Source organism: Myotis daubentonii, chromosome 3 (genome assembly GCF_963259705.1).
Source record: "Myotis daubentonii chromosome 3, mMyoDau2.1, whole genome shotgun sequence".
In the NCBI taxonomy this organism is placed as follows: domain Eukaryota; kingdom Metazoa; phylum Chordata; class Mammalia; order Chiroptera; family Vespertilionidae; genus Myotis; species Myotis daubentonii.
The window spans coordinates 60,295,518-60,311,820 of NC_081842.1; the positions used below are offsets into that span (position 1 = coordinate 60,295,518).

At 36.5% G+C, this 16,303-nt stretch overlaps 1 protein-coding gene across 6 annotated transcripts in view; it reads right to left on the bottom strand.

The window, feature by feature from the left end:
* Positions 1 to 15,962, bottom strand: part of STXBP5L (syntaxin binding protein 5L) — a 232,336-nt gene extending 216,374 nt beyond the window's left edge. For 3 of the 6 annotated variants that reach the window (XM_059687719.1, XM_059687718.1, XM_059687717.1), the window contains exon 1: positions 15,277 to 15,959. In XM_059687719.1, coding sequence (XP_059543702.1) covers positions 15,277 to 15,465 — 189 coding nt within the window. In that variant the 5' untranslated portion in view covers positions 15,466 to 15,959. Of the gene's footprint in view, positions 1 to 15,276 lie in introns of all 6 variants that reach the window. The other 3 variants (XM_059687723.1, XM_059687722.1, XM_059687721.1) reach the window with 2 other exon arrangements.
* Positions 15,963 to 16,303: the final 341 nt, after the last annotated feature.

Here is a 16,303-nt window from a genome sequence, read left to right on the forward strand (position 1 = left end):
ACCAATAAAATAGACAAACCTCTGGAACAGTTAATAAAGAGAAAAGATAGAGAAGATATAAACATATAATGTTAAATAAAGATATATAGCCATAGCTACAAAAGTTTTTATTATAAAAAGAATGTATAATTCTGTACTATTAAATCTGAAATACTGGATGAAATCTGTAATTTCCTGTGAAAATATAAATTAGTAAATTTCATTTTAAAAGGCAGTAATCCAAATTGATCAATTACCATGAAATTTTTGCTTCAAAAAATATTTCCTCAAAAATATTATTCCCAGTCAAGAATATTTTTCAAATCTTTAAATAACTTGGTACTTTATTTCAGATAGAAAAAAAATGAAGGAGAATAAAGTCACATTCAAGAACATGACATAGACTACATACACATGCACACATACATACAACACAGACATGAGAATATTACATATTGATTCTATTTAAAAATATAGGAGGCAAGCCCTAAAGAAAATATTTGAAAAGTAATTATAGTAGTGTATCTTGTAGTAGTGTATTTTTTAAAGTATAATATGATTAAGTAGTTTATTCCAGAAATATAAATTGGCACAATCTCTTAAATGTCTCTTCATAAGCACAGGTATCTCTCCATCCCACTTGATTTCAATAAGTTTACTGAAAGTTACAAAATAAATATGAAAAATATTAGCTTTTTTCTAAATTAATAGTAAACAAAATATATTGTAAAAAGAGCTCTGATTCAAAATAGCAAAACAAATAATATTCTAGGATAAAACCTTACAAGAAATGTGTCACCTATTCAAACAATAACAAACACTATGAAATATTTCTAATCAAGGTAAATAATAAAAAACCTTAAGAGGTATATCATAATATTAGAATATTCAATATTCAAAATATATCATACTTTCCCCAAAATATAAATGCAATGTAGAACAATCAGAATCCCAATTGGATTTTTTTCTTTTAAATATATTTGTATTGATTTCAGAGAGGAAGGGAGAGGGAGAAATATAGAGATAGAAATATCAATGATGAGAGAGAATCATTGATCAACTGCCTCCTATACAACACCTACTGGGGATAGAGCTCACAATCTGGGCATGTGCCCTGACCAGGAATCAAACAGTGACCGCCTGGTTCATAGGTCAATGCTCAACCACTGAGCCATGCTGGCTGGGCCCCAATTGGATTTTTTATGAAACTTGAGAAAAAGAAGACTAAAGTTTATCTGGAAATATAAACCTAAAACTAAACAAGAAGTTTTGAAGAGGGAAATATAAGGGGTGGAAGTAATAGGAAATATTAAAAAATATTATAAAACAATCAATTTTAATTGCTATACTCATACTAGAGGCCTGGAGCATGAAATTCATGCAAGGATACAGTCCCTAGGCCTGCTGTGATCAGGGCCATCTTCCCCAGCTGCTGGCAGCTGGCCCTGCCCCCCGCAACCACCCACCCCCAGTTGCCTATTCCCCATCAGATGATAGGAGCCTACGGGCTGGGACAAGGGACCAAGAGGTTGGCCAGTAGGCCCAGATTGGGCAATGCCTGCAGGCTGGGGGCAGCTCCTGCATTGAGCGTCTGCCCCCTGGTGGTCAGTGCGCATCATAGCTACCAGTCATTCTGCAGTCTGGCCGATTTACATATTACGCTTTTATATATATAGATAGGATGACATGCATTAATGTAATAAAATAAAATGTTGAAAAGCAGATTAAGTAAACAAAATAATTGAATGTATGATTAAAAGCAGTAATCAGCCCAGCTGGTATGGTTCAGTGGTTGAGCATCAACTCAGGAACTAAGAGGTCACAGTTCGATTCCTGGTCAGGGCACATGCCTAGGTTGCGGGCTCAATCCCCAGTAGGGGGCGTGCAGAAGGCAGCTGATTGATGATGTTTCTATCTATCCCTCTCCCTTCCTCTCTCTCTAAAAATCAATAAAAACATATTTTTTAAAAAAGAATGGACTTCATAAACACAATTTTTTAAAAAGCAACAATAAAATCAATGAGAAAAAATATTACTCCATAAATAGTACTGGAACAATGACCAATCATTTAATAAAATTAGGCCCGTACTCATATAAGAATAAAGAAGCTTAAAGTCTTTTACATAACATAATGGATGAATATCTATAATAGTTTTTTATATATAACATAATAAGCAAAGTGTTAATATTGTTGCTATATAAAACACTCTTATAAACAATAAGAAAAAAAGCTAAACATCCCAAACTAAAATACTCAACAAACAACATCTAATTCACTATAGAAAAAATGCAAATGACCAGTACATATTTTTATGAGCAAAATTTACTACTAAACAGTGGAATACAAACGAAAACAACTTTAAGTTGCCACCTCTTGCCAATTATATAGTCAAACATTTTTTAAATGATGGCAATTTATAGGGTTTTCAAAGGTAAAAGGAAACAAGTACCTCTATATAAACTTCTTTCCTGGCCCAATTTTACTGAGGAATAATTGACAAATAAATATAAACTTCTAAAAAGAAATATAAACTTGTGTGACTTTTCAGTGGAACAATTGATTATATATATCAAACACTTTAAAAAAATAAGCTTCCTCTTTAGCTATAAACTTGTTCTCCTAGGAATTTATCCTAAGGAAAAATTCTAACTATGTTAAGATATACAAAGATATTGTTATTGTAGATAAAAAGACAACAGACAGCCTCAATTAAGGTAAAGACTGGCCTTTGTTAGGGAAAAATACTGACCTAAGGCATGACTACAGAGAAATATGAAAAATCTAGGGAAAGAAATAAGTCATGAACAAAAGGAAGAACAGCACGTGAGAACTAACATGGGCAGAAAGAGGAAAAAAAAATCTCAGAATTTTCTTGCGTATGTGCCAGCAAAGCCGTGGAGGCCATTTACCCGATGTGCTATTCCATACATAACCCTATATTACATACTTTATGAATCAATAAAAAATTTACAATTTTTTTAAAATATATTTTATTGATTTTTTACAGAGAGGAAGGGAGAGGGATAGAGAGTTAGAAACATCGATGAGAGAGAAACATCGATCAGCTTCCTCCTGCACATCTCCTACTGGAGATGTGCCTGCAACCCAGGTACATGCCCTTGACCGGAATCGAACCTGGGACCTTTCAGTCCGCAGGCCGACGCTCTTTCCACTGAGCCAAACCGGTTTTGGCAAAAAATTTACAATTTTTAATTATAAACCTGTGTTTTCTGTCAAAATTACTTCTTGCATGAATTTTGGGACACCCTATATTTCATCTTTTCTTATGGCTGAGTAGCAGTCCATTGTATATAAAACTGAAAACAACAAATGAACAAACAAAAAAAATAAAATCTCATAGACATAGACAACAGTATAGTGGTTACCAGGGAGAAGGGATGTGGGGGGTAGTAAAGGGTAAATGGGGTCAAATATATGGTGACAGAAGAAGATTTGACTTTGTGGGGGTGAGTACACAATGCAATATACAGATGATGAATTATACACTTAAAACCAAATAATCTTATTAACCATGGTAACCCCAATAAATTTGACTTAAAAATAAATAAAAATAGAAGTAATTATTTCACTAGGTTAAGAGGATTAAGAAAACCTTGACCAACAGACTTGGTATTGAATTAGCTTTGTTGCTGATCCCCCAATGTTCTTTCGTCCTGGTTCCTCGAAATCAACCTGAGTATCTGATTATTATCACTATCATAGTTACTCTTGCATCTCTCTTGCCTCTCTTCTTCCAGGTTCTGTAGCTTTCCTCTTGTATCTTAATATCTGCCTATATTTGATCACACTAAAGCAAATAAATACATTTAGTGAAGTTGCCTTCAGTGACTATGCCCTATGCACTTGCCTGAATCTCCACCAGACTCAGTTAAGTTTCTTTGATTCATTCAACAGCCTGATCATCCTACTACCAAATACAATGTTCTCATCAAAATATATATTTGCTAAGGATATTATTTTACCTCACATACCTTTCTTATATTAAATAATATGTTTGCCAGTATAGGAATGACTAAAAATGAAGGGTTAGAAAATAGAAGTGAGACTACTCCAGAATTATAAAATATCTGCAGTGATGCAAGTCAGATGATTTCTCTTCTGGAACTTAATTAAAATAACTAGTTTAGCTGATATCACACAGTTCAGGTAAAAAATCAGAGTATTATAAGCATCTTAGATCACTCAGTCTAATACATACACAACATAGTTTCCTATAGGATTTTAAAAAAATAGTTTTATTTTTAAAAATTGTTTTACTCCCACAGCAACTGAATTTTTGTGTATTCACACAAAAATGCTAAATTGATATGCTGGGTTGAGCTCAAAAAAACAAAAATTACATCGTATCTTCTCTTCACCTGCTAGAGTTAAAAATGGCTGCCTGCTAGGGAATATTATGTGGAAGAAATAAAATCTGTATAGTTTCTCAAAATGGAGAAGGAAAAAAATGTGAATTATAACTAAATGGAGATAAGGTACAAATAAAACTAGCACAAAAATTGTTATACTTGCTATATTTGTTTTCAAGTATACTATTTCAAGTATAAAATTTTACTAAACAATAGATATTGTATATTATATATTACATAATTATATAACAATTTCAAATCATTTTGAATAAAAATTATATAACAAATTCAAATCAACAAAGATGAATTGTTGGCTATTGATCAACAAGAAAAAATTCTCTTATGGAGTTATTAAAGCAGGCCTGTTTAGCAACATATTCTAGCAACTTCAACTACTTTAGAAGTAGCTAAAAGAGAAAAAAGTAGCCTCGAGTAGCTATTACCTAGAGCTTGCCTGGAACTAATAGCTAGGCTATAGTGTTCTCCTATGGAATATGAACAATTTCACAGAAAACCATCAAACAAGGCTCCTCTATGATCATATTGAAGCAAGACAAAAACAGAACCACTACAGGATCATGTCTGGGTACTGATAAATGTAAGAACATTGTGTAAACTACACTAATGATTAAATGTGTTCCCCTAATCCAACTAACATAACTGCTACTTCTTTAGTAATTATAGCTTTAGCCCATGCTGTTCCTCTTGCCTCCTAGATAAATATTCTTAGGCTACAAAATGATAGAACTATCCCCTACTTTCTGACAACACTCAATTATGCCTCTTTGAACTTTCTTAAAATCACCTAAAACAGGCCCAAATCTTGTAACAACCTCCTTCTTAACACCCTCTTACAGAGACGTATCATGGTTCCTTTTGGTGTGCAATCTCCCTTGATGTAATAAACCCAACTTTGTCTGACTACAGATTTGCAATAGTTGGTTGATGGGCAGAGGCACTGCATTTCCTTTTAAATATTCCAAAATCCACCCTACACATTATTTTGACCAGTCTTTTTAGCCTGATAATTAAATCACTATGATATTGGCATAAGAATAGGCAGAAAGATGGAAGAACATTGTTAACCCAGGTACAAATCCTAGTGCATAACAAAAGTTATTATATGACAAAGGAGTATCACAACCACTGGAAAAATAATCAGTTAATAAATGGCATGATAAAATTGATTTGGCTACTTGAAAAAATTATTTTAGAGTTACACTGTAACTCTAAAACAAATTCTGTTTGGATTTTTAAAAAAGTTAAAAGATCAAAGAAACAAAGATAAAAGTAAATAGAAATGAGTATTTAATCAAAACTCTACATTTTAGAGACATTTCCTTGCTTAGGAGATAAAAAGGCAGGGATCAAAGACTTAACTATACAAAAAAAAAACTATAATTGTCACTCTAACCAAATCTTTAATAAAGATCAGTATTTTGACAATTATGTAGGAGCAAAAAACTCAATATTGTCTCATGGGAAAAACTCAACTTAAAAGCTTCTGCCAGTACTTGAACTTTTTAATGGATACAAAGTTATTAAACTAATATATAGAGAGAAACCAAGATGGTGGCATAGGTAAACACTGGAAATTGCTGCTTTGCACAACCACTTCAAAAATACAACTAAAAGACAAAACGAACATCATCCAGAACCACAGGGAGGCTGGCTGAGTGAAAATTCTACAACTAGAAGGAAAGAGAAAAGCACAGAGACTCAGAGGAGGTGCGGAAGTAAAGTGCAGAGGTACGGAGGCGCACGTGGAAAGGGCTGGCAACTGAGGACAGGATTGTCTTTTTCAATTCGGAGGGAGTCTCAGGCTCCTGACTGCTCTGAACTCCAATTCCGGGCGAGTCTCTGGGGACCCAGACTCATACAGAGAAAAACTGGACTGTCTGGCATCGGTCAGAACTTGAGGGCGGCTTTCTCTCAGAGGTGCTTGCAGCGATGACCCAGATACTAAGAAGCGGGGCCTCTTAGGATAGGACTGGGGAGCAGCCATAGCTGCTTGCTCCACCCTGTTGATCCCTTGAGACCCCGCCCCACCCAAGCTGTGTGCAGAGGCTTTTGCATATGAAAGGCCTGGCCCTTTGAAATCTGAAAATTACCTAACAAACTGCAGCTGGGTCAGAGAAAGCCAGAACATCCAAAAGAAGGCCCAAGGCCCTACAGCAGCTTGCATTGCTTCATAGCTGGGCTCCTGAATACAACTGTCATACTAAATAGAACAACAACCCAATTTTACTGACAATATACTTGCACCAAAGACCTTTCATGAGAAAACGTGATTGTTCTTTATGGTAACTTAAAAAAGTAATAAATATACTCCCTACAACTCTATAATCCCTTACTCAAGCCTGTCCCTGTACCTTAGGATAAGCAAAGTAGAAAGCCTAGAGTAGGCTTTGATTCCTGGTTCTTAAAATTTTTTAAATTTTAATTCTATTTGATTCTTAAATTTTTCTGGTTTACATCCATTACTTTTCTTAAAGATCCCCTTCCTCTATTGTTCATTTTAGTAACAGAAGCATGAAGTCCTTGTCAGATATTTTATCTATAAGTTATCTATAAGTGTCAACTGTACTACCTTCTACTTTACCAGTTTAGAAGTATACAATGAGACAAGTACACCCATCTCAGGGAACCTTGTACAGTTCTTTTAATGAATGAAAATTGGGAAAATTAGGAATTGTGTTAATAGTCTTGTGCCAATCTCATTTATAGACCCTCCCAAGTACAATGATGTAAAATTAGAAGAATGTGAAGATAATGGAAAACCTGAAGAGATGATAGTCAAGGATATCTAGGTACTTAATTTCCTTTCATCATTCAGGGTCCTGGAAAACCCAACTCTTCACAGTCTACACCTGCTTCTGATTTTATACATCGTTATCTGGAAATATCTGATACTATGTGTGGTATGAGGATCATGATTACAAATTTATTTCCCTGAATAAGTTATACTACTTATCTACATATTGGTTCTGACCATAACCATTTATATAAAAAAAAATAGTTTAAAAGTGTTGATGAAGGGGGGGGGGGGAGAGAGAGAGAGAGAGAGAGAGAGAGAGAGAGAGAGAGAGAGAGAGAAGGAAGAGAAGAGAAGAGAAGAGAAGAGAAGAGAAGAGAAGAGAAGAGAAGAGAAGAGAAGAGAAGAGAAGAGATATATGTTGAGGAATAGTGAATTGCCTAATTTAAGTTTGCTCAAAACTTTGGGGATTATGCCATGTGGTTCTGGTGATACATTTAGTTTTGTCTATTTTGTTAATTTGGGTTAAACTATCCCTAGAAAATCCCATGTGTTTGTCACTGTCTATCTAATACATCTGAATTGTTCCCCTAAAAAGATAATTGGAAAACAAGAATGTTTCTAATATCTTCCTCAGTAAAAACTAAAGTAAACCTAAATGAATCTTTCTATAATCTCCTTTTCCATATCTTTTTGAAAATTATATACCACGTTCCTAAACTGTTGACACTCTTTCACTGAATGATTTCTTGTTTTTATGTAATATAAAATTTATTTAATGAAAACATTTTTTGCCAGTGTGGCTCAGTTGGTTGGAGTGTCAACCCATACACCAAAAAGTTGTGTTCAATTTCAGGTTAGGGCACATACCTAGGTTTTGGGTTTGACCCCAGCCCATGCAGGAGGCAACCAATCGATGTTTCTCTTCACATCAATATTTCACTCTCTCTCCAACCCAACTCCTCTTTCTAAAAATCAATGAATGTGACCTCACATAAGGATTAAAAATATCTACGTTGCTCTTAACATATTACTCTAGCGATTTTCAACCTTATTCATCTCATGGCATACATAAACTACTAAAATTCTGAGGCACGCCAAAAAATATATATTTTTTGCCAATCTCACACAGAAAATAGGTATAATTTTTATTAATTCACATCAGATAGCTACTGTTGTCATTTTTTTATTTGACAATCTAAGGGTGATTGTCAAATGAAAAAAATTTGAGGTCAGTATCCCTGACTAAACAGTCAGGTATTGCATATTTTTAAAAAATTCTTACAGCATGCCAGTTGAAAATCACTGCTCTATCAGTTCCTTGCTCTCATTTATTCATTCTTCATTCATTTATTCAACAAATATATGACTATCTTCTATGTGGCAGGCACTACTCTATGAATTGGTAAGATAGTTATGAACACAATAAAGCCCTGACCTCATGGAGTTATCCTATATAATAAACGGCTAATATGCAAATCGACCAAACAGCTAAACAACTGGTCACTATGACACCTAGTGATCACCAGGGGGCAGACGCTCAATGCAGGAACTGCCCCCTGGTGGTCAGTGTGCTCCCACAGGGAGAGCACTGCTCAGCCAAAAGCCAGGCTCACAGCTGGTGAGCACAGCAGCAGTGGTAGGAGCCTCTCCTGCTTCCACAGCAGCACTAAAGACATCTCCCGAGGGCTCCTGGACTGTGAGAGGGCACAGGCTGGGCTGAGGGACCCCCCCCCCCATGAATTTTGTGCACCGGGCCTCTAGTATTATAATAAAAGCAACAAATAAATACATAACTTAATAACAGGTAGCTATAAGTGTTATCAAGAAAAAGTAATTAGGAGAATAAAGGGAGTGAACAGTGATCAATGAAAATCTCTCTTAAAAGTTAACAGCTGAACTAAGAACTGAGAAATGCAAAAGAGACAAGTAATATAATCATTTGGGGGGAGGAAGGAAGTGCTCCATGTAAAGAAAACAACAAAATGCAAAAAATTTTAGGCAGGAATCATATCTGAGAAGTAATAATGTAGTTGGTAAAGTAAGTAACAGAAAGAAGAATTGAAAATAATGTTTTCTTAGTAGCCAGATCATAGTACTTTATAAGGCATAGGACTCACGGTTTTATTTTGAAGAGAAATGAAAAACCACAAAAGTTCTGGCAAAAATTGCATGATATGATTTAAAGTTTAAAAAGGTTCTTCCTCAGAGAGCAGTAATTTTTTTCTATTATTAGATGAGACTGTGGTGTAACCTGAGTTAAAGCAGGGAAAACAATTAGAGTAATAGAACAGGTAAGAGATGTGGTGGAAATGAAGAGGTATAGTCACACTTGTAGGAAGAGTCAACAAAATAGTTATCTTCTGAAAGTTTCTGTTTACTGAGGAACTTACCATGTTGCCTTTTTATTTATTTTTATTTTTAAAAATATGTTTTTGATTTCAGAAAGCGAAAAGGAGAGAGAGACAGAAATATTAATGATAAGAATTTCCATCAACTGCCTTCTGCATACCCCCTACTGGGATCAAGCCCACAATCCCGGCATGTGCCCTGACCAGGAATCAAACTTTGACTTCCTGGTTTATAGGTCAATGCTCAACCTCTGACCCACACCCACCAGGCACCACATTGCCTTTTTTAAATAAGATGAAACAAAAAAAGTACTGGATTTGAGAATCGAAGAATAGTATGTTAAACTTAGCTATGTCTCTTACCAACTTAGAGAGCTAAGGATATCACTTAAATTCTCTGGCCTCAGATGTCTTATCAATAAAATAAAAATATTATCACTTTTCTTGCCTTCCTTATCAGACTGTTATGAAGGTCAAATGGGATATCTTACAGATTAAGCTCTGTAATTTATCCATTCTCTTTGTAAAACACAGATTGACATATTGAATGCTTGAAACTAGTCACAGTTACAATACTCACACTCCCCTGCTCCTAGCCTAATTAGGTGTGGGTCAGTTAACTATAGAGATGAATAGATAGATATAGATATAGATGATATAGATATAGATATAGATATAGATATAGATATAGATATAGATATAGATATAGAGATATAGATATAGATGATATATAGATATATAGATAGATAGATAGAGACATTGAGATAGAGAGAGAGATAATTTGATCCCGTAAGGGGTAGAGCCAGAAATCTTTCTCTTAGACAGTCGAGAACCACTGGCCTGTTAGGTAATGAGCACCCTAACGATGATAAGGAAACAAAATATTATTTGCTTCTCAAAGAGCTTTTAGTATAATGACCGTAACAAATAAAATTTTGAATCATAACAAGGTGCTAAATTCACTCTACAGGTATATGCCAGGAGCTATAGGAAAACAAAAGGAAAAAACTAACTCTATCCAGGAAAGTAATTGTCTGAACTGGTTTCATGGAAGTGGTGTTTGAACCATGAAGTAAAGGGTAACTGGGACTTCTCCAATTATACTCAAGTTGGAAGAGATATTCTAGTCAGAAGCAAAAGATTGAGAAAAGGCATTGAGATATGAGAAAATATGGTGCTTTCAGGAAATACAATATGCTTAGGGAATCAAGGAAATGAGGATGGAAAAATAAACAGGAGCCCCTTCTGTGTAAAGATACACAGATAAAGTTAAGTAATTAGAATTTTATTGTATAAAACAATAGTTTCAAACTGTGTTTCATAGAATTCAAATTCATAAAAGGCAGTTCATGCATTTCACAAATATCTGAACAACATGGGCATGTTTGGTTTTCTGATCTTGAACCAAAATTACTTCTACCATTTTTTTTGTGTGTGTGTTTTAACATCCTATAGATGTGACAGTAGCAGTAGCTTTATATTTTTATTTTTTTAAGGCTAGTAAATGTCCTACTACCTGCGTATGGATAATATTACACAAGAACCAATAATTATAATAATATAATATAGATTATACTAGAGGTCCAGTGCATGAATTCGTGCATGGGTGGGGTCTGGCCAGCCTGCCCTGATGGGAGCCCATCAGTTGGGCCAGCTGCGGGGAGGGGCCGCGGGCCACTGGCCAGCCGGCCCCGCCCCCAATCAGGGTGTTGGGGGCTGATCAGGGGCCAGGCCGGCCAGAGGGGAGGGGGGCTGATTGGGGCCCGGATCAGGCTGGTTGGCTGCCACAGTGTGTATCATAGCCACCAGTCATTCTGGTCATTCTGGTCATTCTGCTGTTCTGGTCGCTGGGCTTTTATATAGAGAGAGATAATTTATTATTATTTACTTTTAAATGTGTGCCAATTAACTACCGTATTTATTTAATAATTGTTATTTACTGGGGTTTCACATAAGACTTGTCACTGCTCTAGGGAAACCAACACAATTTTTATTAGAGAAATGATGTAATTAACATTATAATTCAGAAATAACCTCTACAATAACAAAATGAATTAGAATAGGGTAAAACAAGAGGTGAGAAGATCAGTTAGAAAGTGATTTCAAGAAACCAAGGAAGAAAAATTATGGGATGACAAGTACTAGAGATGGTGAAACAGAATAGATAGGATTTAACAACTAATCAGATAATAGAAAGGAGAATGGTTTGCAAAAAAAAGCAGATTCTAGATTTATACTTTAATTTTGACCACGTTGAAAAGGTAGAAGTACCCAGAAAGTTCCAACTGTTTAGTACTCAGAGTGTCCTTTGCACATTTAATCAGTGAGTCCAAATGAAGTCCCCATTTTAGTAAAAGTTCTAATTTTGGAATTTCCTTAATCTGTTTTTATATATATTTATTATAGTCCAAATAACCTAAAGCACAATCATATAACGAGTTTGTATAATTAACTATATTCCTATCCAAAGATGTCATAGTACTTTCGCCAATTAGTAAGATTTCAATACTATGAGTGTTAACTTACATAGCTATCGATCCTTTATAATTTCTTTTAAAATTGTTATCTAATATTATTATATCCCACTGGTGATAGTCATTCCACTAAGAAGGTGACTTTAAAACTTTAACAATAAATATACAATGCATCACCTTTTCCAATTTATACATTGCCTTCACCTAATTGTCTCCTTTCATCTTCCTTATAACCTTCTAAAGAGAGAAGAGCAGAAGTACATACTACCATATTACAGGTGAGAAAATCAAGGCTCAAGGCAGATAAATGTCTTCCGCAAGGTTATACGGCTGGGCCCTAACTGGTTTGGCTCAGTAGATAGAGCATCGGCCTGGGGACTGTAAAGGTCCCTGATTCAATTCCCGCCAAGGGCACATGCCTGGTTGTGGGCTCAATCCCCAGTCGGGGGTGTGCAGGAGGCAACCAATCAATGATTCTCTCTCATCATTGGTATTTCTCTCTCTCTCTCTCCCTCTCCCTCTCCCTTCCTCTCTGAAATCAATAAAAATATATTTTTTAAAAAATATTATAGCCCTAACCAGTTTGGCTTAGTGGACAGAGCGTCGGCCTGTGGACTCAAGGGTCCCAGGTTCCATTCTGGTCAAGGGCATGTACCTTGGTTGCGGGCACATACCCAGTGGGGAATGTGCAGGAGGCAGCTGATTGATGTTTCTCTCTCATCGATGTTTCTAATTCTCTATCCCTCTCCCTTCCTCTCTGTAAAAAATCAATAAAATATATTTTAAAAAAATAAAACAGATTACACAGCTGGCAAGTGGCAGAGCTTTACATAAAATACAAATATTCTGATTCCAAGGCCAGCGCTCTTCCTACGACACCATGACTATCTCTTGTCTGAATAGGAAGGTGTCTATAACCCTATTTTCTTCTTTTGCATTCACTCATTTCCCCTGAATATTTTTATTTAAAATCTTCTCTACAAGCTTTATAACTTCAACAACCCAATTCCATTGGTTTTAGAAGTCTACCTTTTCTATGCCAAGTTTTCATCTACTAAAATCCTCCTCCATCACTACCACATTCATGAACTGAGAGAATTTGGAAATTTTTTTCATAATCTTGAAATGGAAAAAATAATACATCAAAAATTAGAGAGATCAACCAAAGGACTTGTATGCATGCATATAAGCATAACCAATGGACATAAGACACTGGGGGGTAGGGGAGGCCAGGGGATTGTCAAGGGCAGGGGGGGAAAAAAGGAGACATATGTAATACTTTTTGTAATACTTTAAGCAATAAAAAAAAATAAAAATAAAAAAATAAAGTATTGAGTACCACCCCCAAAAAAAAAAAATTAGAGAAACAGGGCATAATTCCCTTGGCTAGTAGTCCAAATTTGGCCTCCAGGATTCTTTTACATATTTACCTCATACCACTATTTAGCCCCTCCCTAATCTGAGCAAATATGTATTATTTCAAATTGAGAACAAAATTATATAAAATATACAAAATTTTGTACACAGTGTAGGCTATAATTAAATCAGTTTATTTAATCTAATTATAAATACATTCCCTTTAATGTAAACTAATTTACATTTTAATAACTATAGATTTAATGTTTTATAACAATGCTACTGGGAATAGAGACTAACACAATAATTGAAATTTATCTCATTATACACAATTTGTTTATTACAAAACTAATTTTAATTATTTTATTTTATTTTTTTAAATATATTTTATTGACTTTTTACAGAGAGGAAGGGAAAGGGATAGAGAGTTAGAAACATCGATCAGCTGCCACCTGCACACTCCCTACTGGGGAAGTGCCCGCAACCAAGGTACATGCCCTTGACTGGAATCGAACCTGGGACCCTTGAGTCCACAGGCTGACGCTCTATCCACTGAGCCAAACCGGTTAGGGCTAATTTTAATAATTTTAAAAGATTCTGTGGTGCCAAAACCGGTTTGGCTCAGTGGATAGAGCGTCGGCCTTCGGACTGAAGGGTCCCAGGTTCGATTCCGGTCAAGGGCATGTACCTGGGTTGCGGGCACATCCCCAGTAGGAGATCTGCAGGAGGCGGCTGTTCGATGTTTCTCTCTCATCGATGTTTCTAACTATCTCTCTCCCTTCCTCTCTGTAAAAAATCAATAAAATATATTTTAAAAAAAAAAGATTCTGTGGAAGTACAAAAAAATTTAATACTTAATTTCTGTGACTTCAAAATGTGCTGTTTCTGCCCTGGCCAGGTGGTTCCATGGGTTGAAGCATTGTCCTGCACACTAAAAGGTAGCGGGTTCGATTTCCAGTCAGTGTCTATACAGAAGGCAACTAATCTCACACATCAATGTTTCTCTCTCTCACTCTCCCTCTCTCTCCCCCTCTCTCTAAAATCAATAAAACAAAAACAAAGTGTATCTTTGGGTGAGGATTTTAAAAATTTACTGTTTCTTCTTATGTATTCAAACATACTTATAAAACTATATTCATCTAAATCATGTGAGTAATGTAATAGCTTTTTATTACACATGCCAGATCCTAGGACACCCCAAAAAAAGGAAAATAAAAATTATGTCACTTTGTTTCAGAAAATATAACAATGCCTGTTTTGTAAGTTCTCATCTCTCCCCATCAGAAACTCTCTTGTGATTTTCATTAGAAGTTCAACATTAAAGTATATTTACCAAAAATATTTCCCCACTAAACCAGAACACAGGCTACTTTTGACTTCTTCGAAGTATTAAAAGTTCCTACAGTTATTAAGCCCTGGGCATTTGTTAATTTGTTTAGAGTTTAAGACTCTGGGGTGTTTTTATTCAGATTTTAAACAATGAATTTAAAACAATGCCACAGATTTTTAAAATAGATGTATTCATCTAGCTATTATCTAATTAGCTCTAACATCATCCTAACAGCATTATTCATTTTACTGAACAGTGAAATAAAATAACAATTAATTTATCTGAATAATATCACAGGACTATCCAGAATAACAATTTTTTCCTTCAATTTACAAATTCCACACGAATATTACATTAAAAATGTTCTCCACTAGTGGGCCTTAACATTAACTTGCAAATTCTACTTTTTATGTTTGCATATTTCCCCCTTAAACTAACATTGTGCGGGGTTTTTAAGTTGATTCCTGGAATACCTTTATTAAATCAAACTGACCTATCCACACAGTTCTCTGTACCAGACTCTGATGCTGGCATCTCAACAATTTCCAGTTGTGTGTGTGTGTGTGTGTGTGTGTGTGTGTGTGTGTGTGTGTGTGTGTAACACTCCCTCACACGGTACAATAAAGAAATAACGGGCTTTAAGCCAATTCAAAACTTACCTTGCAAATCTGGAAATACTCCGAGGTCAGGGACTCCTGAATCTCTTCTCGGAGAAGCCCTGCGGGCCCTCCCGAGTGCGGGGCGCCGCTGCCAGCCCCACCGCCACTGTTACTGCCGCCGCTGCTCCCACTGCCAGGGGAGGAGGCAGTGAAGCCGTCCAAAACTTTTCGGAAATTAAACTTCTTCATTTTTAAAAAAAAACTGTTGAGAAATTCAAAGGGGAAAAAAAGGTGACTTAACTCATGGAATTATACCCAGGTAAAAGCGTTTAACTTTTCATTCGTCAAGGCAGCGGCTAGTACCCGTTTTACTACAATTGGCTCTAAAGGACTTAAAAAAAAAAAGTCAGGTTACATATTGCCACATTTTAATTCTAAAAAGCCTATCTTTCCAAATAAAAACCACAACTCCAAAAGCAACAGCATCTCCTCCCCATACATCAAATGTTTCAAGGGCTTCACCCCCAGCTGTGGCCATGCTTTCTCAGCACTGGGGTAAAAATAAAAGGCGGTGTCATCATCGTCATTAGCATTATATCATCATTATTATACAATCACACCGGGGTCCCACACACCGGGTCTCCGTCTCGCTCTCGGGGCGGGCTTTCCAACTAAGGGTGCAGCTCGGAATATTTCACGTTCAGAAAAATGATGCTGGGGAGGGGGGTGGGGGGAGGAGGGAGAGGAAGCCGGTACACCAGCTTCTGGACTGTCCCCCAGTCGTCTTCAATGCTCCCCCTTTTCAATAGGAAATGGGATGGGGGTGCTTTTTCCATCCCCCACCCCAAACACCCCGGACCCCAAACCCTCTGCGGGTGACCTACAGCAACAGCTCACGGGAGGGGCGAGCGACGGCGCCAGCTGCCCCCGCTTCTCCCTGCGCTGCCCCCCTTCCCACCCCGCGTTTGGGCCCCCCTCCCTCCCTCCTCTCCCCGTTCCACCCCCCTCGTGCCCCGCTTTGCCCGCAGCCGCCACCGCGCTGGCCCGCCAGTCCGCTCTCCCCGCAGCACAGCGGCGGCTCTTGCGG